The sequence below is a fragment of the Mustelus asterias genome, chromosome 4 (assembly GCF_964213995.1).
Source record: "Mustelus asterias chromosome 4, sMusAst1.hap1.1, whole genome shotgun sequence".
NCBI lineage: Eukaryota > Metazoa > Chordata > Chondrichthyes > Carcharhiniformes > Triakidae > Mustelus > Mustelus asterias.
The window spans coordinates 93,176,766-93,199,128 of record NC_135804.1 but is presented as its reverse complement, the minus strand read 5'-3'; the positions used below and the strand labels follow the sequence as shown (position 1 = coordinate 93,199,128).

The window sequence follows — 22,363 nt, the reverse complement described above, 5'->3', positions numbered from 1 at the left end:
TGGATGGGTTTCTGGAGTTTTCAAAGCTCAGCTTGTATGCCATGATCTGTATATATGTAGCAAATAGAGTTTAATGATTTTGGTGCCAAATTTAAATGCAAAATTGTTCTTTTTTTGTAATAAACAGATTGGTTTGACAGAATGGATTGAACCCCCCAAACGAGAGCGAAAAGCCAATTATGCAGTGGATGCATATTTCCGAGAAGCTTTGCGTGTCAGCGAGCCAAGAGCCCCGAAGGTATAGCAGTGAATAAATACATGTTTACAAAAGCTTTCACCAAGGGAAGCATTACTAATCTGAATTCAAAACCACTTCAGCCTGATGGTGTTTAAGATCATGATTAAAACAACTGAGTGGCCCAAAAGCACAGGAACAAAATAAACATTTTGCTACAGGATTGCATACTTCCTGTGTACCTTCCTAACCCTGGAGTACGCTGATCTGTAGCAAGTTTCTGATGATTGAGGAAGTTTTCCTCTGCATCTACCGTAACAAAATTGTAAACCTGTTTTGTGAAGAATGTGGATTTGTGAATTTGTTACATCAAGCACACAGGGAAAATCGTCCTCTTCTTCAACCTGATTATTTGAATTAGTCTTAGAAGATTGGAAGAAATATGTTTCCTTGACAGAAAGTGTGTGTGTGGTCTTACTATTTCATATCAGATTGTGGTCCGTGTTGAAATAATGATACTTCAGTCACGACAATTGCACACTTTGTCTTTCTCTCTCAAAATCTCCTCATGTTATTTCTCTCCCTTCGTTCAAAGCCCTGCTTGCATTTTTATCTTTGATTATAGCATTGGTCCCTCTGGCTCTCCAAGCCCTTCTATCTCCTGCAGCATTCCCCAGTGTCCTTCCATTTGATGAGAGCTGTATAAACACAGGATTTTATTTGATGAAATGTTTAGAAGTGCAGCACTGGTGTCTGAACAGAGGGCACATTACAGGATATCTTTGGGCTTGAAGCAGTGTAGTCAAATCATGGGGCAAAAATTCAGACCTGGTATTCTCCTGTCTCAAAATGTGAAATTGTCTTTTTTGGTTAAAAAAATTGAACATTTTTAGGGTACTGTATTCTCAATAACTCCTGTCTGGGATGCTAGTATTTTCACTCGATTTGAACTGTCCATTTCTGACAATAAAAAGGTAAGATTTTGTGCTGTGTATAACAGGTGTCTGTTCACCTATTACTCATTTTGCATCTTTGAAAAAAAGGTTTGGCGTTAACCCCCGATGTTGCCTTTGATCACCTCCAAATCCAGTTCCAATTTCTGCTCAGTGCCAGTTAACCTTTCTCTGCCCCTTTCTAGTTGAAGCACTTTGGAATGTTTCATAGAATCTCTACAATTCAAAATGAGGACATTTGGCCGATCGAGCCTGCATCGACCACAGTCCCACGCAGGCCCTATCCCCGTAACCCCACATATTTACCCTGATAGTCCCCCTGGCACTAAGGGGCAATTTAGCATGTCCAGTCAACCTAGTCCGCATGTCTTGGGATTGTGGTAGGAAACCAGAGCACCCGGAGGAAATCCACGCAGACACGGGGAGAACGTACAAACTCCACACAGACATGACCCGAGGCCGGATTGAACGTGGGTCCCTGGCGCTGTGAGGCAAGAGTGCTAACCACTGTGCCACCGTGTTTCTTTATTAACTGCTCTATATAAGTGCAATTTTTGCTGCTGATGACCTGTAAGGAGACTTCTATTGAAATACTGATAGGACTAACAGCAGGGTTCGTCATGGTGGAGTTGTTCTTTTCCTTCTTTTGAGGGAGATCTCTGCCTAACTTTGAAACCTCACGGGGTTCAACCTGCCATGCTTTGGGAATTTTCCCAGTGTCCATATCGATGCCCACAACCATGTCTTTAGAGTGTTTTGCTGCCTACTCCCAAATAATAGGTTTTAAATTCGGAGGCTTACTTCATGTGGTTCTCCTGGACTGTTTCACCTTGCTGACGGTCTTGTTGTCTTCAGAAGTTTCCAGAAAAACCTGCGGTTTTTTTTCAATATGTGTCTCGTGCTTCTCCTCTCTCAATTCTTTCATTTCGCTTTTCATTTCCATCTCTCTGTAAAAAAAAATGTTCTTTTCTCTGAGCAGCAATGTAATTGGTTAGCCATCCTGGTCTTCCACTGCTCCTTAGTAGACGAGCACAAAGCAATCCTGGCAGAGGTCTAGGTTAACACATGCCTACCTCTCCACTGGGGTTTGAAGAGTGCTTCCCAGGAAAACTGCTAGCGATTACATTAACATGAATGTTGCCTGTTCTGATACAGTAAAAGGTACTTAGTAATTGAAATTGTGTTGTCTTTTTGTTGGTTGCTTTGCAGTAATTTAAAAATGTGGGGATTGTTGTTTCAGATATTTTTACTTCGAGGAATTTTGGAAAGATTTAAAGGAAATGATTGAAAACAAAAAAAATCAAAGCATAGTTCTTACAAAAAGTGAAAGCAGAGGTCTTTAAATAAATCAGTTCTTTGTAAATACTGGATATTTCTGTTCTGATTGTAAATGTTGTGTATTATAGGCACCTCGACCTCCTAAACAGCCAAGTATTCAAGATTTCCAGTTTTTTCCACCACGTCTATTTGAACTACTGGAGAAAGAAATCCTTTCTTATCGAAAAAGTATAGGCTACAAGGTATTATAGTGCAATTGTTTGTCAGTAGTGGTGCTTGGTCAGAACTCTTTATATTGAATTGTAAGTGACTGATTTGCTGACATTATGATATCTTCTACAGTGTACCGGGAAGAGCTGTGTTGTACTGAGGTACAATCGACATTACTAACATCACACAGTCTTTTCCCATTGCAGCTCCAGCATTTCACATTTTTATTTCAGATTTCTAGCATTCGCAGTATTTTGATTTTATTGTATGAAAGCATATTGACATTATATGAAAATATATTGACAAATGAAAGTATATCGACATTATATGGGCGGCACGGTGGCACAGTGGTTAGCACTGCTGCCTCAGCACTAGGGACCCGGGTTTAATTCCAGCCTTGGGTCATTGTCTGTGTGGAACAAAGAACAAAGAAAATTACAGCACAGGAACAGGCCCTTCGGCCCTCTAAGCCTGCACCGACCATGCTGCCCAACTTAACTAAAACCCCCTAAAAGAACTAAAACCCCCTAAAAGAGCACAAAGTTTGCACGTTCTCCCCATGTCTGCGTGGGTTTCCTCCCACAGTCCAAAGATGTGCAGGTTAGGTTGATTGTCCATGCTAAATTGACCCTAGTGTCAAGGGGATTAGCAGGTTAAATATGCAGGGTTATGGAAATAAAGCATGGGTGGGATTGTGGTCAGTGCAGACTCGATGGGCTGAATGTCCTCCTGCACTGTAGGGATTCTATGTATTCAATGTATATGACTCTCTGGGTTGGAAATGGCATTGGGGCCAATAAACCTCTTTTGGAGATCAACATCAGTTGCATAGTAATATTTGGATCAGCACCTTTCTCCTAGAAAATGCACGTGCTATGCTGAATCCAGAAAAATGTTCATTTTCCTGAAATTTGGACGTAACCTGTTTTATAACAGAAGGGAACTTTTTCCATTGGTGGATAAGCCAATGAGATCTTTTCCTTGCTTTCTCTAGATACTGCTTTTCATAGAATTTCATAGAATCCCTCGTGCAGAAGGAGGCCGTTCAGCCCATCGAGCCTGCACCGACAACAATCCCAGCAGGGGCCTATCCCCACAACTTCATGCATTTACCCTTCTAATCCCCAGACACTAAGGGACAATTTAACATGGCCAATCCACCTAATCCGCACAGACTGTGGGAGGGAACCGGAGTACCTGGAGGAAACCCACGCAGACACAAGAAGAAGTGCAAACTCCGCACAGACAAGTGACCCAAGCCAGGAATCGAACCCGGATCCTTGGCGCTGTGAGGCAGCAGTGCTAACCACTGTGCTGCCCATAAGTGCTTTAAGTGTATAATAATGCATGTAAGTAACTTACAGCTGATATGGGAATGTTTCCAGGTCCCCAGGAATCCTGACTTACACAATGCAGCACAGGTACAAAAGGAAGAGCAGCGAAAGATTGATGATGCACTGCCTCTGAATCAGAAAGAAGTTGAAGAAAAAGAGAAGCTTCTTACACAGGTGTGTATCCAAACCTACTCCAATTTAAAAATATGTCACTGCTGAGTTCTAAATCTTCGCTTTCAGTGTTGTCACTAGAATACTTTGATGTCTGGATTGTTTTTGTATAGCAGTATTATCATAATTGTTTACATAGAAACATAGACATAGAAGCAGAAGGAGGCCATTTGGTCCTTCAAACCTGCTACGCCATTCTTCACGATCATGGCCGATCGTCCAACTCAATAGCCTAATCCTGCTTTGTCCCCATAACCTTTGATCCCATTTGCTCCAAGTGCTATATGTAGCTGCCTCTTGAATACATTCAATGCTTTGGCATCAACTACTTCCTGTGGTAATGAATTCCACAAGCTCACCACTCTTGGGGTGAAGAAATGTCTCCTCACCTCCGTCCTAATCCTCAGACAATGTAGTATTTGGAAAACTTTTCAAATAAGTTGAGAATCCTGGGTTTCAGGTCTATTGTGGAATAGTTTTGATCAGTCGAACAACAGAGTTGAAGATACAATTTACATTTGCACCTTGAGTATGATTCAAAAAAACAGCAGCAAAACACACCAGAATTAGAAAACCTTACCAATCAACAAGTGCCACTAGGAAGCTAGTGTTGTCCGTATCTTACCAGCAACGATTATCAGCTTGGCACAAAGAGAAGAGTCAGGTCTTCTCTATTAGAGTCCACTTTATTATCGTTAGTAGGCAGTGTACATATAAATCATACATCTGGTTATAAAACAGGCATGCAGTTTGTATCAAAACTATGCGGTCTAAATATACTCAGAATCACAGAATATTATAGTGCAGAAGAGGCCCTTCAGCCCATCGAATCTGCACCAACGCATGAAAGACCCTGACCTGCCTACCTAATCCCACTTGGCCCATAGCCTTGAATGTTATGGCGTGCCAAGTACTCATCCAGGATAGGCATCCCGCCTCCACCACCCTCCCAGGCAGTGCATTACAGACCATCACCACCCTCTGGGTAAAAAGGTTTGTTCCTCAAATCCCCTCTAAACCTCCCACTTCTCACTTTTAACTCGTGTACCCTTGTAACTGACTCTTCAACTAAGAGGAGCAGCTGCTCCCTATCCACCCTGTCCATGTCCCTCATAATCGTGAACACCTCAGTCAGGTCGCCCCCCAGTCTTCTCTGCTCCAGAGAAAACAACCCAAACCTAACCAACCTCTCTTTATAACTTAAATGTTCCATCCCAGCAACATCTTGGTGAATCTCCTCTGCACCCCTCTCTTTAGGTTTCCATGACAATCCCTGAGTAATCACAGAGTATGAGGGATAATACCCAATCGGGAGAGCTGACGCTAGCCGGGCATTCATCCTCCTTCTCGATGCCACCTCCACGTTCCTGATGTAGGGAATATTCTTCTGCGTTGTTAATCTCCGGAGTTTCGCTGCTGCTTGTTCAGGAATCTCCATTCTTATCCTGTTGCTTATCTTTCCCAAGATATGCTGCCTCTTTCTTGTTTGTCTAAATTTGCTCGCTATTCTTATTGGCCCCAGCCCAAGGTCCTAGGTAGGATTACCTCATTGCTCACTGGCTAAATAAAGGCTTATGCCTTACAACATTTCCTTTGTCTTTTTTACAGAACTAAGTAAGCTTAACCAGTTCATTCAAGTTTCAGGCTATTCCAGTCCAAGCTGCAGACTTTAGCTGCCCCTGTCAGCCCCTGCCAGCACTAGTTAATAAATAGCTATCAAAGAAACAATTATCAAAAAGGAGAGGAAACAACTAAACCATACAGAATGTTTTATGGGGCGGCATGGTGGCACTGTGGTTAGCACTGCTGCCTCACAGCGCCAGGGACCCGAGTTCGATTCCCGGCTTGGGTCATTGGCTGTGCGGAGTCTGCACGTCCTCCCCGTGTCTGCGTGGGTTTCCTCCGAGTTCTCTGGCTTCCTCCCACAGTCTGAAAGACGTGTTGGTTAGGTGCATTGGCCATGCTAAATTCTCCCTTAGTGTACCTGAACAGGTGCGTGACTGTGGCGACTAGGGGATTTTCACAGTAACTTCATTGCAGTGTTAATGTAAACCTACTTATGACTAATAAATAAACTTTATGGAAATCCTTTTTGCCATCTCTTGTTTCCGCAGACTGATATTCTTGCACAATTTAAAAAAAAAACTAACAACATAAATGCAGAAATTTAAAGTGCCAGACATTTTTATTGTATCTATAAACTTACCCAATTCCAGTTGGGAGTTGTACACAGTACATTTTGGGCTGAAGGCCTTGTTGGGTTCTGAATTTAGTCATGAGCTGAATGTCTCCATCGATTACAATCACAGCAGCCTTTTGACTGCTTCACATGTTGCTTTGTGAGCCTTGTCTTAGGAATATGCTTTCTTACAAAAACAAATGTCTACCCTAACTATCCTTGGTCCTGTGTGTTGCTTGGACATTGATCTTGAGTGCTTCTTCACCGAGCTACCTACTTGAGTGCCTATCCACACTCATCTGATGAATTGAGGGGTCCTCAATTTGCCTTAAAAATTGTAATCTACAACCATGTACCATCATTAACAATATTATTACTAACTTAATAGGATTGGACTACAATCTTAAATTTAGATTTTGAAAATATTTTTAGGAAGTAAATTTATTTGTGTTGTGGGACAATTAAAATGCTCAAAACTCATTGATATTTAACTAAAGTTGACAGAAATTAAAAGCCTCCATAATAATATCCTTCAGTCAGAAATTATTTGGTTTGATTTATTATTGTCACATGTATTAGCATACAGTGAAAAGTATTGTTTCTTGCGTGCTATACAGACAGATATACCGTTCAGAGAGGAGGATAGGAGAGAGTGCAGAATGTAGTATTACAGTCATAGCTAGGGTGTAGAGAAAGATCAACTAACCTGCTATATTTAATGATTACTTGTTAGTTATGTTTAAAATGTATGAATTTAAGAGCCAATTGCATTAATAAAATTGCCATTGACATTGCATTGTTTGCTAGGGCTTCACAACTTGGAACAAGCGGGACTTCAATCAGTTTATCAAAGCCAATGAAAAGTATGGTCGAGATGATATTGATAATATTGCCCGAGAGGTTGAGGGCAAGACACCTGAAGAGGTCATCGAGTACTCGGGTAAACCTCTTCTCTGTTTTTGACAGAATAAATATACCTTCAGTTTTGGTTATGCAACAACAATCATAAATCAAGGTTTGACCAGAAAATAATCTTTCTAAAGCTACTTTGTTGTATTGCATTTTTCTCTCAAAAGATCTAGTTTAAATTGAACATGTTATTTTATAAAAGATCTTTATCAGTGAAGTCTCAGTTACCTAGCATTATGGGGGCCTCCATTCCAATGGGTAAAGAAGGTAGGAGACAATTAAAGATCATCAAATCATCCAAGAATAAAAGCTTTAAACAATGGACGGAATTCTCTCATGCCTCTGCCGGTAGGTTCAATGGGGGGGGGGGAATTTGGTGGGAGTCCCAAATTCAGTTTCAGGTGTACACCATGTTAGATCAGAAAAGCTGCTGCTTTCCTTCCTCAGTGATGTTGGACACAGTTTGAATTTGGTACTCAGATATAATAAGAATATAAGAACTAGGAGCAGGAGTAGGCCATCTAGTCCCTTGAGCCTGCTCCGCCATTCAATAAGATCATGACTGATCTTTTTGTGAACCAGCTCCACTTATCTGCCCACTCACCAGAACCCTTAATCCCTTTACTGTTCAAAAATGTATCTACCTTTGCCTTAAAACCATTCATGAGGTCGCCTCAACTGCTTCATTGGGCAGGGAATTCCACAGATTCACAACTCTTTGGGTGAAGAAGTTCCTCCACAACTCAGTCCTAAATCTGATCCCCCTTATTTTGAGATCATGCCCCCTAGTTCTAGTTTCATCTGTCAGTGGAAACAGCCTCCCTGCTTCTATCTTATCTATTCCCTTCATAACATTTCTATAACAGCTCCCCTCATTCTTCTGAATTCCACTGAGCATAGTTCATAGAATCTACAGTGCAGAAGGAGGCCATTTGGCCCATCAAGCCTGCACAGACAACAATCCCACCTAAATCCTGTCCTATCCCTGTAACCCCCTGACGTAAAGGAGTAATTTAGCATGGCCAATCAACCTAACTCGCACATCTTTGGAGTGTGGGAGGAAACCGGAGCACCTGGAGGAAACCCACGCAGACACGGGGAGAATGTGCAAACACCGCACATAAAGTCACCTGAGGTCGGAATTGAACCTGGGTCCATGGCGCTGTGAGGCAGCAGTGCTAACTACTGTGCCACTGTACTACCCCTATGGCAGGGGGTGCAGAATCAAGCTTGCCCACCACGGAATGCGGCACTAAATGCCCACTTATATAATTAATGAGGTTAGGGTCATAAGATATGGCATAGTTTCCCATCAGCCTTTGCAGTGGGAAACACTCTCTGTTCCCACCCACGTCATGGGACATGGTCCCAGAGGGGAGAATTCCACCCAATGACTTAAGCTACTAGCTCCCTCCTCAATCAGAATTCTGGGCGATTACCAAGCAAGTTGAAATGGGAGCAAGCAAAATTGAGGTTTTGCTGTGTGATCAAGTATTCATAGCTGTTTCAATGCCGTGATTTATAACAGAATTTTTTATTTTAGCTGTTTTCTGGGAGCGTTGCAATGAATTGCAGGATATTGAGAAGATTATGGCGCAGATTGAGCGTGGGGAGTCCAGGATTCAACGACGGATTAGCATAAAGAAAGCTTTAGACGCAAAGGTGATTTTGTCATTTCAGTTCAGGATTTTTCACCAAGCTCCATGCACTGTTCTCTCTAACTTTTTTTTTTGTTGTACGTGACATATTCATTTTTTTAAAAATCATGCGAGCTTCGCTGGCTGGGCCAGCATTTATTGCCCGTCCCTAAATGCCCTCCATTTCAGAGGGCATTTAACAGTCAACCACATTGCTGTGGGTCTGGAGTCACATGTAGATCAGACCGGGTAAGGACGGCAGATTTCCCTCCCTAAAGGACATTAGTGAACCAGATGAGTTTTTCCGACAATCGACAACGGTTTCATGGTCATTGTTAGACTTTTAATCCCAGATTTTTATTGAATTCAAATTTAAGCATGTGTCCTTGAAACTGTTTGCACGGTCATGCGTGTGTAATCATTTAAAGGAGCTTACTTGTGCTTCAGCCTGAGCAGAAACATCTGAGCAGCACAGCTTTGTGGGAACATCAGTGGCATATATGCAGTTGGCAGAATAAATACAGAACTATTCAATAATTCACACTTGATAGCATATATCCCCCTGTTAGAAGTTTGTTAAATACCAAGAGTTTAAGTTCATAATCCACGTTGACGTTCCGTGCAATACTGATGGTGTGCTGCACAATCAGATGAAAACTTAAGCCTGTTATAGGGGACACTAAAGTAAAAGTAAAGTTTATTTATTAGTCACAAGTAGGCTTACATTCACGCTATAATGAAATCACTGTGAAAATCCCCTAGTCGCCACACTCCGGGGCCTATACATATACCGAGGGAGAATTTAACATGGCCAGTGCACCTAACCTGCACATCTTTGGGCTGTGGGAGGAAACCCACGCAGACACGGAGAATGTGCAGACTCTGCACAGTGACCCAAGCTGGAAATCGAACCCAGGTTCCTGGCGCTGTGAGGCAGCAATGCTAACCACTGTGCCACCGGGAAGGCCTCCTTTTGAAGAAGACCAAAGCATTCTTTGTGTCCTGACCTTAAAAAGACTTGCAGTTTATGCTTTAAACCATTCCTGAGACAGGGAATTCAACATTCTATCCTTTATAAAAGTCAAACACTGTTTTAAAAGTGATATTTGGCACCTCCCTTCATGTGCACATCTTGTAATACAACTCTTGGTATTTACTGAAAAAATCTTTGTAATGTGGCACATGTTGGTATCTTGGTGTGCTGTCCTAGCTTCTGTCCTAACATCTCTTCCTCCATTTCAGATGGCGAGGTATAAAGCCCCTTTCCATCAACTACGTATTCAGTATGGAACTAATAAAGGAAAAAATTACACCGAGGAGGAAGACCGCTTCCTGATCTGTATGCTGCACAAGATGGGCTTTGATAAGGAAAATGTATATGAGGAGCTGCGACAGTGTGTGCGCAATGCCCCACAGTTCAGATTTGACTGGTTTATCAAGTCCAGGACAGCCATGGTAAGAAAGTTAATATGGAAATTGTCATGTGATCTTTAAATTCATAGAATCCCTACAGTACAGAAGGAGGCTATTTGGCCCATCAAGCCTGCACCGACAACAATCCCACCCAGGCCCTATCCCCATAACTCCACGTATTTACCCTGCTAATCCGCCTGACATTAAGGTCAATTTAGCATGGCCAATCCACCTAACCCACACATCTTTGGACTGTGGGAGGAAACTGGAGCACACAGAGGAAACTCACGCAGACACAGGAAGAAGGTTCAAACTCCACACAGACAGGCGTCCAAGGCCGAAATTGAACCTGGGTCCTTGGCACTATGAAGCAGCAGTGCTCATCACTGTGCCACTGCCCCTTGATGAAACTCGATTTAAAATTCTCCATAAAAGTCCCCTATAGACAAGCTTTGATTTAGTTAAATATGGGGGTGCAGTGAATTAGGTATGTCAGGAGTAAAAGAATGACTAGGGTAAGATTAGGGCCAGTCAAGGACAGGAGTGGGAAGTTGTGCGTGGAGTCTGAAGAGATAGGAGAGGCACTAAATGAATATTTTTCGTCGGTATTCACACTGGAGAGGGACAGTGTTGAGGGGAGTACTGAGATGCAGGCTGTTGGACTGTATGGGATTGATGTTCATAAGGAGGAGGGAATAGATAAGTCCCCTGGACCGTATGGGATTTATCCTAGGATTCTCTGGGAGGCTAGAGAGGAGATTGCAGAGCCTTTGGCTTTGATCGTTGTGTCATCATTGTCTACAGGAACAGTGCCAGAAGACTGGAGGATAGCAAATGTTGTCCCCTTGTTCGAGAAGGGGAGTAGGGACAACCCTGGTAATTATAGACCGGTGAGCCTTACTTCTGTTGTGGGCAAAGTATTGGAACGGATTATAAGAGATAGGATTTATAATCACCTAGAAAGGAATAATTTGATTAGGGATAGTCAGCACAGTTTTGTGAAGGGTAGGTCGTGCCTCACAAACCTTATGAGTTTTTTGAGAAGGTGACCAAAGAGGTGGATGAGGGTAAAGCGGTTGATGTGGTGTATATGGATTTCAGCAAAGCGTTTGATAAGGTTCCCCATGGTAAGCTTTTGCAGAAAATACGGACACATGGGATTGAGGGTGATTTAGTGGTTTGGATCAGGAATTGGCTAGCTGTAAGAAAACAGAGGGTGGTGGTTGATGGGAAATATTCATCCTGGAGTTCAGTTACTAGTGGTGTACCGCAAGGATCTGTTTTGGGGCCACTGCTGTTTGTCATTTTTATTAATGACTTGGATGAGGGCGTGGAAGGATGGATTAGTAAATTTGCGGATGACACTAAAGTTGGTGGAGTTGTAGACAGTGCGGAGGGAAGTGGCAGGTTACAGAGGGACATAGATAAGCTGCAGAGCTGGGCTGAGAGGTGCCAAATGGAGTTTAATGCGGAAAAGTGTGAGGTGATTCACTTTGGAAGGAGTAACAGGAATACAGAATACTGGGCTAATGGTAAGATACTTGGTAGTGTGGATGAACAGAGGGATCTGGGTGTCCATGTGCATAGATCCCTGAAAGTTGGCACCCAGGTTGATAGGGTTGCTAAGAAGGCGTACGGTGTGTTAGCTTTTATTGGTAGAGGGATTGAGTTTCGGAGCCAGGAGGTCATGCTGCAACTGTACAAAACTCTGGTGCGGCTGCATTTGGAGTATTGCGTATAGTTCTGGTCGCCGTATAATAGGAAAGATGTGGAAGTGTTGGAAAGGGTGCAGAGGAGATTTACCAGGATGTTGCCTGGTATGGTGGGAAAATCATATGAGGAAAGGCTGAGGGGCTTGAAGTTGTTTTCGTTAGAGAGAAGAAGGTTAAGAGGTGACTTAATAGAGGCATACAAGATGATCAGAGGATTAGATAGGGTGGATAGTGAGAGCCTTTTTCCTCGGATGGTGTTGGCTAGCACGAGAGGACATAGCTTTAAATTGAGGGGTGATAGATATAGGACAGATGTTAGAGGTAGGTTCTTTACTCAGAGTAGTAAGGGCGTGGAATGCCCTGCCTGCAGCAGTGGTGGACTCGTCAACGTTGAGAGCGTTCAAGTGGTTATTGGATAAACATATGGATGATATTGGAATAGTGTAGATTAGAGGAGCTTTAGATTGGTACCACTGGTCGGCGCAACATCGAGGGCCGAAGGGCCTGTACTGCGCTGTACAAAGAACAGTACAGCACAGGAAACAGGCCCTTTGGCCCTCCAACCCTGTGCCGCTCCTTGGTCCAACTAGACCAATCATTTGTATCCCTCCATTCCCAGGCTGCTCATGTGACTATCCAGGTAAGTCTTAAACGATGTCAGCGTGCCTGCCTCCACCACCCTACTTGGCAGCGCATTCCAGGCCCCCACCACCCTGTGTGTAAAAAAACATCCCTCTAATATCTGAGTTATACTTCGCCCCTCTCACCTTGAGCCCGTGACCCTTCGTGATCGTCACTTCTGATCTGGGAAAAAGCTTCCCACCGTTCATCCTATCTATCCCCTTCATAATCTTGTACACCTCTATTAGATCTCCCCTCATTCTCCGTCTTTCCAGGGAGAACAACCCCAGTTTACCCAATCTCTCCTCATAGCTAAGACCCTCCATACCAGGTAACATCCTGGTAAACCTTCTCTGCACTCTCTCTAATGCCTCCACGTCCTTCTGGTAGTGCAGCGACCAGAACTGGACGCAGTACTCCAAATGTGGCCTAACCAGCGTTCTATACAGCTGCATCATCAGACTCCAGCTTTTATACTCTATACCCCGTCCTATAAAGGCAAGCATACCATATGCCTTCTTCACCACCTTCTCCACCTGTGTTGCCACCTTCAAGGATTTGTGGACTTGCACACCTAGGTCCCTCTGTGTTTCTCTACTCCTGATGACTCTGCCATTTGTTGTATAACTCCTCCCTACATTATTTCTTCCAAAATGCATCACTTCGCATTTATCCGGATTAAGCTCCATCTGCCACCTCTCCGCCCAATTTTCCAGCCTATCTATATCCTGCTGTATTGCCCGACAATGCTCTTCGCTATCCGCAAGTCCAGCCATCTTCGTGTCATCCGCAAACTTGCTGATTACACCAGTTACACCTTCTTCTATGTTCTATGTCTATGAAACTACATTAGCTCACCATTGATTGCCAGTAGAAATTGGCAGTCTTGCTGTGTAGGGCCACAGAGTGGTTGGTAAGGAAAATGGGGCTGGAACTGGGGAGAGAATTTACTCTGCATCGAATCCCCATTTTTCTCAATACATCTGTGAAGAATTTTGGGCTGTGTTTCTGTGTTAAAGATGCCAAGGTGCTATATATTTTGTAAGTTGTCGTTTTGTTTCCTGGAAGTGTTTGATAGTGGGTCTTCCAGATTGGAACTCAACATTATCTGGCACTGACATCCTGTAAAGATCACATTATTTTAGTCCCTCCCTGAATGTCAGGGTGGTAGTTGTTTTGGGCGAGAATTATGATTTTTGTATTCAGTATAATAAAATATGATGGTTCATGATCTGCATGGTATTGGGTGAAGTAAAAAGCCCTTTTAATGGCTGTTAAATTGGTAGAGGTTTAATCACAATTCAGGAATAATTGCATGCATTTCTCAAGTTCCTTTAACATAGAATAATTGTCCAAGAATGGTGGCTTTTGACTTGCTTAATGTAATTTTAAACATGACTGTAATCTTCAGAAAAATCTTGCACGTGGGCTATTGTAATAAATTTATTTTGAAACTCAGCAAGTTACAAATTTGTGCCAACTGTATTTAATGCTTCAAGTGGTTAAGGTGCGACACATTTGCATTTTTACACAGCTTTCATTTAGCTATTCTAGATTCTGAGCAAGACAAGCAAAGTTGCTCATTAAGCTTCAGTTAAACCCATTAAAGCCAATAGATGGGACATTCATCTTGTCGCTGCTTCTGGGAATTTGCAATAAAATGGTACTCATATTTATTAGTCCCTATTCCATATAGTAGTTAGAATCAAAGGAGATTTATAGCACTAAAAGGGACTGACCTCTTGTTCTGAGACTAGTTCTCGAAAAATTCTCACAGCATCTACCCTGTCAAAGGCCTTAAGAATGTTGTAGGTTTCAATGAGTTTCCTCCCTCTCCAGGGCTTTGGTATTGATGCAACTTTTGTTTCTTCATATCATGCTTTTTTAAATTTCAGGAGCTCCAGAGACGCTGCAATACGTTGATTTCACTGATAGAGAAAGAAAACTCAGAACTTGAAGAAAAGGAACGTGCTGAGAAGAAACGTCGAGGCCCTAAAGCTGGGACGGTATTTAAAATTCCATTCTAATGAGGGAAACTGGAAAGAGAGGTGTGGGTAGATTTGACGAGGAGCTCTAATTCTAACCCACCTAATGTGTGAGGAAACCACTAGAAGAGGGAGCCCTTTACTTGCTAAAACACTTTTATCCAACCTCGGTAATTGGATACCTCTGCAACCTAGTTTTGAATCAGCCTACACAATTGATGAAATTCTTCTGCTGTATGTGTTCTGCATCGAGTCATTTTGGATAATAGAAACACAGCAACATAGAATATAGGAGCAGGAGGAGGCCATTCAGCATTTCGAGCCTGCTCCCTCATTCATTATGATCATGGCTGATCATCCAACTCAATAGCCTGATCCTGCCTTCCACCCATTTCCTTTGATCCCTTTCACCATAAGTGCTATATCTAATAACTGTTTCTTGAAAAGTTACAATGTTTTGGCCTCAACTACTTTCTGTGGCAGTGAATTCCACTGGCTGACCACTCTCTAGGTGAAGAAATGTCTCCTCATCTCTGTCCTAAACAGTCCACCCTGTATCCACCAGACTGTGACCCCTGGTTCTGGACAGCTCGACCATTGGGAGCACCCTTGTTGCATCTACCCTGTCTAGTCCTGTTAGAATTTTATTGGCTTCTATGAGATCTCCCATCATTCTTCTGAACTCCAATGAATACATTCCTAACTGACTCAATCTCTCCTCATAAGTCAGTCCTGCTATCCTAGGAGTCAGTCTGATAAACCTGCTCTGCTCTCCCTCTAAGGCAAGGACATCCTTCCTCAGATAAGGAGACCAAAGGAGGGCGGCACGGTAGCACAGTGGTTAGCACTGCTGCTTCACAGCTCCAGGGACCTGGGTTCGATTCCTGGCTTGGGTCACTGTCTGTGTGGAGTTTGCACATTCTCCTCGTGTCTGCGTGGGTTTCCTCCGGGTGCTCCGGTTTCCTCCCACAGTCCAAAGATGTGCGGGTTAGGTTGATTGGCCATGCCAAAATTGCCCTTAGTGTCCTGAGATGCGTAGGTTAGAGGGATTAGTGGGTAAAATATGTAGGGGTATGGGGGTAGGGCCTGGGTGGGATTGTGGTCGGTGCAGACTCGATGGGCCGAATGGCCTCTTTCTGTGCTGTAGGGTTTCTATGATTCTATGATTTCAAAACTGCACACAATATTCCAGGTGTGGCCTCACCAAGGCCCTGTAATAATTACACCAAGACATGCCTGTTCCTGTACTTGAATCCTCTCGCTATGAAGGCCAACATACAACTTGTCTTTTTTTTTTACGACCTGCATACTTAACTTCAGTGACCGGTGTACGAGGACACCCAAGCGTCATTGCACATTCCTCTCTGCTAATTTTAAGCCACTCAGATAGTAATCTGCAATTTTGGGACCAAAGTGGATAACATGATGTTTATCCAAATTTACTGCAGCTGTCATTTATTTATCCACTTACTCAACTTGCCCGGATCACACTGAATGGTCTCTGCATCATCCTCACAGCTCACCCTCCCGCTTTGTGTCATCTGTAAATTTGGAGATATTACATTCAGTTCCCTCACCTAAATTATTAATATATATAATGAATATATATAGTGCGTTTGATAAGGTCCCCCATGGTCGGCTTATGATGAAAGTAAGGAGGTGTGGGATAGAGGGAAAGTTGGCCGATTGGATAGGTAACTGGCTATCTGATCGAAGACAGAGGGTGGTGGTGGATGGAAAATTCTCGGACTGGAGGCAGGTTGCTAGCGGAGTGCCACAGGGATCAGTGCTTGGTCCTCTGCTATTTTTGATTTTTAGAGGAGGTGGATCAGTAAATTTGCTGCTGACACCAAGATTGGTGGAGTAGTGGATGAGGTGGAGGGTTGTTGTAGACTGCAAAGAGACATAGATAGGATGCAAAGCTGGGCTGAAAAATGGCAAATGGAGTTCAACCCTGATAAATGTGAGGTGATTAATTTTGGTAGGACAAATCTGAATGTGGATTACAGGGTCAAAGGTAGGGTTCTGAAGACTGTGGAGGAACAGAGAGATCTTGGGGTCCATATCCACAGATCTCTGAAGGTTGCCAGTCAAGTGGATAGAGCTGTGAAGAAGGCCTATAGTGTGTTAGCTTTTATTAACGGGGGTTGGAGTTTAAGAGCCGTGGGGTTATGCTGCAACTGTACAGGACCTTGGTGAGACCACATTTGGAATATTGTGTGCAGTTCTGGTCACCTCACTATAAAAAGGATGTGGAAGTGCTGGAAAGAGTGCAGAGGAGATTTACCAGGATGCTGCCTGGTTTGGAGGGTAGGTCTTATGAGGAAAGGTTGAGGGAGCTAGGGCTGTTCTCTCTGGAGCGGAGGAGGTTGAGGGGAGACTTAATAGAGGTTTATAAAATCATGAAGGGGATAGATAGTGTGAACGTTCAAAGACTATTTCCTCGGGTGGATGGAGCTATTACAAGGGGGCATAACTATAGGGTTCATGGTGGGAGATATAGGAAGGATATCAGAGGTAGGTTCTTTACACAGAGAGTGGTTGGGGTGTGGAATGGACTGCCTGCAGTGATAGTGGAGTCAGACACTTTAGGAACATTTAAGCGGTTATTGGATAGGCACATGGAGCACACCAGGATGATAGGGAGTGGGATAGCTTGATCTTGGTTTCAGATAAAGCTCGGCACAACATCGTGGGCCGAAGGGCCTGTTCTGTGTAGTACTGTTCTAAGTCTAATAGCTGGGGTTTCCGCACTGATCCCTGAGATGCCCCACTAGTCACTGCCTGCCATTTGGAAAAATACTTGTTTATTCCTACACTTTGTTTCCTGTCTGCCAACCAGTTTTCTATCCATTTTAATAGACTATCCCAATCCCATGTGTTTTAATTTTACATGCTAATCTCCTATGTGGGACTTTGTCAAAAGCTTCTGAAAGTCTAAATAAAGGACATTCACTGGCTCCCCCTCATCAACTCTACCAGTTACATCCATGAATGTTTGTCAAATGTGATTTCCCTTTCTTAAATCCATGCTGACTTTATCTAATACTACCACTGTTTTCCAAGTATTTTGCTCTAAAATCTTTTGATAATGGATTCTAAAATTTTCCCTGCTACCGATGGCAGGCTTACTGGTCTATAATTCCCTGTTTTCTCTCTACCTCCCTTTTTAAATAGTGGGGTTACATTAACTACTCTCCAATCTGTAGGAATTGTTCCAGAATCTATAGAAACATGGAAGATGATCACCAATACGTCCACTATTTCTCAGGCCATTTCCTTGAGAACTCTGGGATGGCAGTATCATGCCTTGGGGATTTAGCGGCCTTCAGTCCCATCAGTTTCCTCAACACCATTTCTCTACTAATACTGATCCCTTCAGTTCCTCCTCCTTGCTAAACACTGTGTCCCCCAACATTTCTGGTATCTTATTTGTGGTCTCCTTTGTGAAGACAGAATCTCCACTGGCTTCCAATTGCCACACCATAATTCCTGAGATGGATGCCGCCGTTTCAATCTCAGAGAGGTCACAAGATAACTAGTGTTGGAAATGAGAAACTGTCCTTCTGCAGTAAGGGGTGTTTTCCTGACATTGGAGTTCTCACACATTAGAGCTTTAGGATAATGGGACTTCACAGCACACACAGTCATCACACCTTTGCCAGCTCTCTGAAAAAACATCTTGCCGGCGATCAATTTTTCTTTGTCGCTTTTCTGCTTCCTAATTAAAGACTATGATTGATTCTGCTTCCACACAATTTCTGGCGAGGCTTCCCGACAGCTCTCTGCATAAGAAAAAAATGATTCTTGTAATAATCTTTTAAATTTGTATCCTCTAGTTGGCAACACAAAGGCGGAAAGAGTTTTATCTTTTACTAATTTAGCTTGTCAAACCACCTCACACTTTTCAGCACAATTATCAGATTGTCTCATAGCTTTCTCAGAGTCCCAGGGCAAGATTGTCCCTACTTCTGAACCCTGCCCTAACACTGAAATGTGGGTCAGAGATGTGCACTGTGTGGGAAACAGTCACTCGTTCTGATTTTCCCCAAGGCAGCCAATTATTGATGAGAGGACAAGCTTGCTGTAGCTAAGGGTGCTGGGCAGTCTGTTTAAGCTGGAGGACTAAAGATGTCTTCTAGCTTAAAAACAGCATCAGGCCATAGTGGAAGGTAAGCAAAGGAGAGTGCGCTTCAAAAAGAAGTTTGAAATTGATCATTTTTAAAAAGTTGAACTTTTCTGTGCAACATATTAATTAAGTTTTCTGGGATTAAATTTTTAAAATTGAATCTAGAACAAAAGTACTCATAGAATCATCAAATCCTTACAGTGCAGAAAGAGGCCATTCAGCCCATTGAGCCTGCACTGACAAGAATCCCACCCAGGCCCGATCCCCGTAACCCCATGCATTTACCCTGATAATCCCCCTGAGACGAAGGGGCAATTTACCATGGCCAATCAACCTAACCTACACATCTTTGGACTACAGGAAGAAACCAGAACACCCGGAGGAAACCCACACAGATACGGGGAGACCCTCAAACCCCACACAGACAGTGACCCGAGGTTGGAATCGAACCCGGGTCTCTGGCGCTATGAGGCAGCAATGTTGACCACTGTGCCACCATGCCGACCTGTTTGAACTCTTGTCGGATGGAGACAGATGTCCGACATCTCTGTGCAGTATTTATCCTCATTCTCTGCCTCAGGAATTTGGAAAATTATTGAGAGAGACAATTCCATAAAACACATTTCAAGAGCAGTGCTGCATAAATTACCCTCTCTCTGACACTTTGTATTTGAGATTTCATCAGAAGAACAAAATCTCTGCTTCTGGCAGTGAGCATCTATTTCTACTTTTTCTTTTTGTCTTAACCACTTTAGGTGGTGGACTAACATAGAAAGGCCAGTTTTGAAGCAGCAGAGGTGAGATTGTGTTGTAAAGACAAGGGTTCCTGATGTTCAATTGTAGCACCTTTTTAATGATTGCATCTCTACTGGCATGATTTCGGTTTCTCCATACCATCTGGCTCAGTTACACCTCCCAGTTGGCTTGTTAGCATTCATTCTTAAAGATAAATAAATGGGGAAAATAAGATTTGAAAATTGATCGCATCGTTTTTACCTTTACGAAATTGAAGCAATAATTTGACTTAACAGAGCTTTTAAAATTTGTGCCCCGCTTTCTACGTTCGTCTCCAAAGCTGCTAATCTGTGCTGGAATCCTTTCTTGCATTTGATGCCAGCTGTTTGAGTATCCAAGTAACCTCTTGGCATTGTCAACCCAGATGCGAAATACCAGTGGATTATTTTATCAGAAAGGGCAACACAGTTGATTTGGCCAATACTGTCCAAACTGTGTGTTTCCCTAGTTGGGATTCTAGGATAGCTAAAGTTTAAAGTCGATTTATTAGTGTCGCAAGTAGGCACACATCAACACTGCAATGAAGTTACTGTGAAAATCTCCCAGTCGCCACACTCTGGCGCTTGTTCGGGTACACTGAGGGAGAATTTAGCACGGCCAATGCACCTAACCAGCATGTCTTTTGGACTGTGTGAGGAAACCAGAGCACCCGGAGGAAACCCACACAGACATGGGGAGAATGTGTAGACTCCGCACAGACAATGACCCAAGTTGGGAATTGAATTCTGGTCCCTGGCGCTGTGAGGCAGCAGTGCTAACCATTGTACTGCCCAATAGCAGTAGGGCACAGAAACGCTGGACAGTTTGTTGTTTTCTTCCCTTTCCCAGCCCAGATCAGTCGCTTCCCCAAAGCTCCTGACACAGCTAAAGAATGTGCCAAAGATGAATAATACCTGGAAGTTGCTTGTCTGAATGGATTACTGCTGCAATTGATTGTGCCATTCCTCAATAGACTGGCAAGGGGGCTAACTACTGTTTCTAATATATTCATAAAACTGGCAAAATTGGGCGGGGATCCTGGATTCAGGATTCAATCCTGGACCGGGGAGCGGCGCGGGCTTGGAGGGCCGAAGGGCCTGTTCCTGTGCTGTATTGTTCTTTGTTAAAATCTAGAATGGAGATGGTCTTTTGAGCTTCAGCTGTTTACTCTGTTGCTTCTCTTGTGGGGGGGGGGGGGGTGGAATTCTATTTCCTTTGACAACCGGGTGCACGAGGATTTTAATGCTCTGTGTGTGTGAAGTTTAAAGCAATAATTAGATTGAAATTCTGCTGTTTACGTCTGAAGGGAAAAAGACAGGTTAATATTTTGAGTACGCGCTTTGTCAGAACAGAGTTCTTCTACCCAGGACTTGGATCTGTCTTTCTTCTTTCAGGTGCTGGTAATTGCAATATTTTTTGCTTTTAATTCAGATTGTGTTTTATTTTTTATCTCATTCATATCTTAATTATCTATTCAACGCCAGGCACAGAAGAGAAGGGCAGAGACAACTTCAGACACGGCCGGGCGGAAAGATTGGAAAAAAATGAAGAATTGAAGTATTTTGCTCAGATGAAGACTGCATCTTGGTTAATGCGATAGTTTCATTTTGTTGCCTTTGCTCAGTTGTATATTCATTAGAAAAATATTCAGTTGATGCAGTATAACACATTTTATGAAATAATGAATGCATTTGGAAGACAAGTTTATACCTGAGAACGTGCGTTTTCTTTGGTATTATACTCTTTAAATCTGTTCTACTCCAGTATTTTATGTCCTTCATTCGTATGTACAGTGATCTACTTGTATTTGTATGGGTTACACCTTGCATGTATTTTAATACGTTTGCTGTTTTTAAAAGTGACATCTGAAGATTCTCTTTTATTGAGTGGGTATTGGAGCAGACTCGGGTTTTTGAAGTACTCGATGAGACGTTTGTCAGGATTCTCTGAGCCAGTTTATCAAAAGATTTCTTTTTTTAATAAAATAACTTGTCTCTTAGATGTTTCCCTTTTATTTAACAGTTTCACCTGTAAACTAAAGAAATATTATTGGAGGTAAAAAAAATAAATCTCAACCTCAGTAATGTTTCAGTGTATTTGTTTACCTTCTAATGTACAGTGCAGTTTGAGATTTTGTATTAGGACACGTATGTGTTTGAGAATTTTTATTTGAGTTTCACTTTTTCTGTTAAGTTTGCTTAGGCCACAGCTCCTTTCTGACCTGGCCAATTGTTGCTGTGCCAGAAAGAATGTACCAGTTGACGATCATTCCGTGCCAGAATATGTGGCAAAAGTATGGCATTGGGGCACTCTTGAGTTTACATTGCCTTTTGCCTACTGCTATGGTGCAGCGTGGTCTCTGAAACTGCTGTTACTGTATTAGCACCGCCTACAGTACCTTCAGATGCACTTCTGCTAGCCTTAGTGCTGTGTAAATCTATGTTGGTGTTGAGACCAAATGAGAAGTAGCAATGTTGGCTATAAAGTTCTTCAACCAAGCTTCCCTACAAAGGTAAGAGAACAGTGCTGACCATTATATATTTCCAGGAGCACTGAGTTCCTGTGTCACAGTATTGTTTGAACTGGCTCACAATTGGTAGGCCAGTTATTGTACGAAGGATTCTATTCTGAACTTGGTAGATTCGTCTGAAGGTCAAGCTTCCCCATTTTCTCAACTGCCTCCAACAAAGCTAAAAAAAAATTGCGATTGGCATGCTGTACGCCATGGGCACCTGTAACAAAGTACATTGCATGTTTATATGTACAGTCAGAAGGCATTTCCCACAAATCAGTTCATTTCTCTTGTTAGAAGCTGGTTGGATTCAGTTTCAATTTAGTGGTCTGAATGTGCAAGTCAACAAGAAATTAGGTGATCTAATTGCC

At 42.8% G+C, this 22,363-nt stretch overlaps 1 protein-coding gene across 1 annotated transcript in view; it reads left to right on the top strand.

Annotated features, from left to right (window-relative positions):
* Nucleotides 1-21,560, top strand: part of smarca1 (SNF2 related chromatin remodeling ATPase 1) — a 79,251-nt gene extending 57,691 nt beyond the window's left edge. The window contains exons 18-25 of the mRNA XM_078211368.1: nucleotides 128-238; nucleotides 2,535-2,648; nucleotides 4,002-4,124; nucleotides 7,108-7,240; nucleotides 8,753-8,871; nucleotides 10,089-10,301; nucleotides 14,488-14,598; nucleotides 20,965-21,560. Of these exons, the coding sequence (XP_078067494.1) occupies nucleotides 128-238; nucleotides 2,535-2,648; nucleotides 4,002-4,124; nucleotides 7,108-7,240; nucleotides 8,753-8,871; nucleotides 10,089-10,301; nucleotides 14,488-14,598; nucleotides 20,965-21,036 (996 nt within the window). The 3' untranslated portion in view covers nucleotides 21,037-21,560. The remainder of the gene's footprint in view (nucleotides 1-127; nucleotides 239-2,534; nucleotides 2,649-4,001; nucleotides 4,125-7,107; nucleotides 7,241-8,752; nucleotides 8,872-10,088; nucleotides 10,302-14,487; nucleotides 14,599-20,964) is intronic.
* Nucleotides 21,561-22,363: the final 803 nt, after the last annotated feature.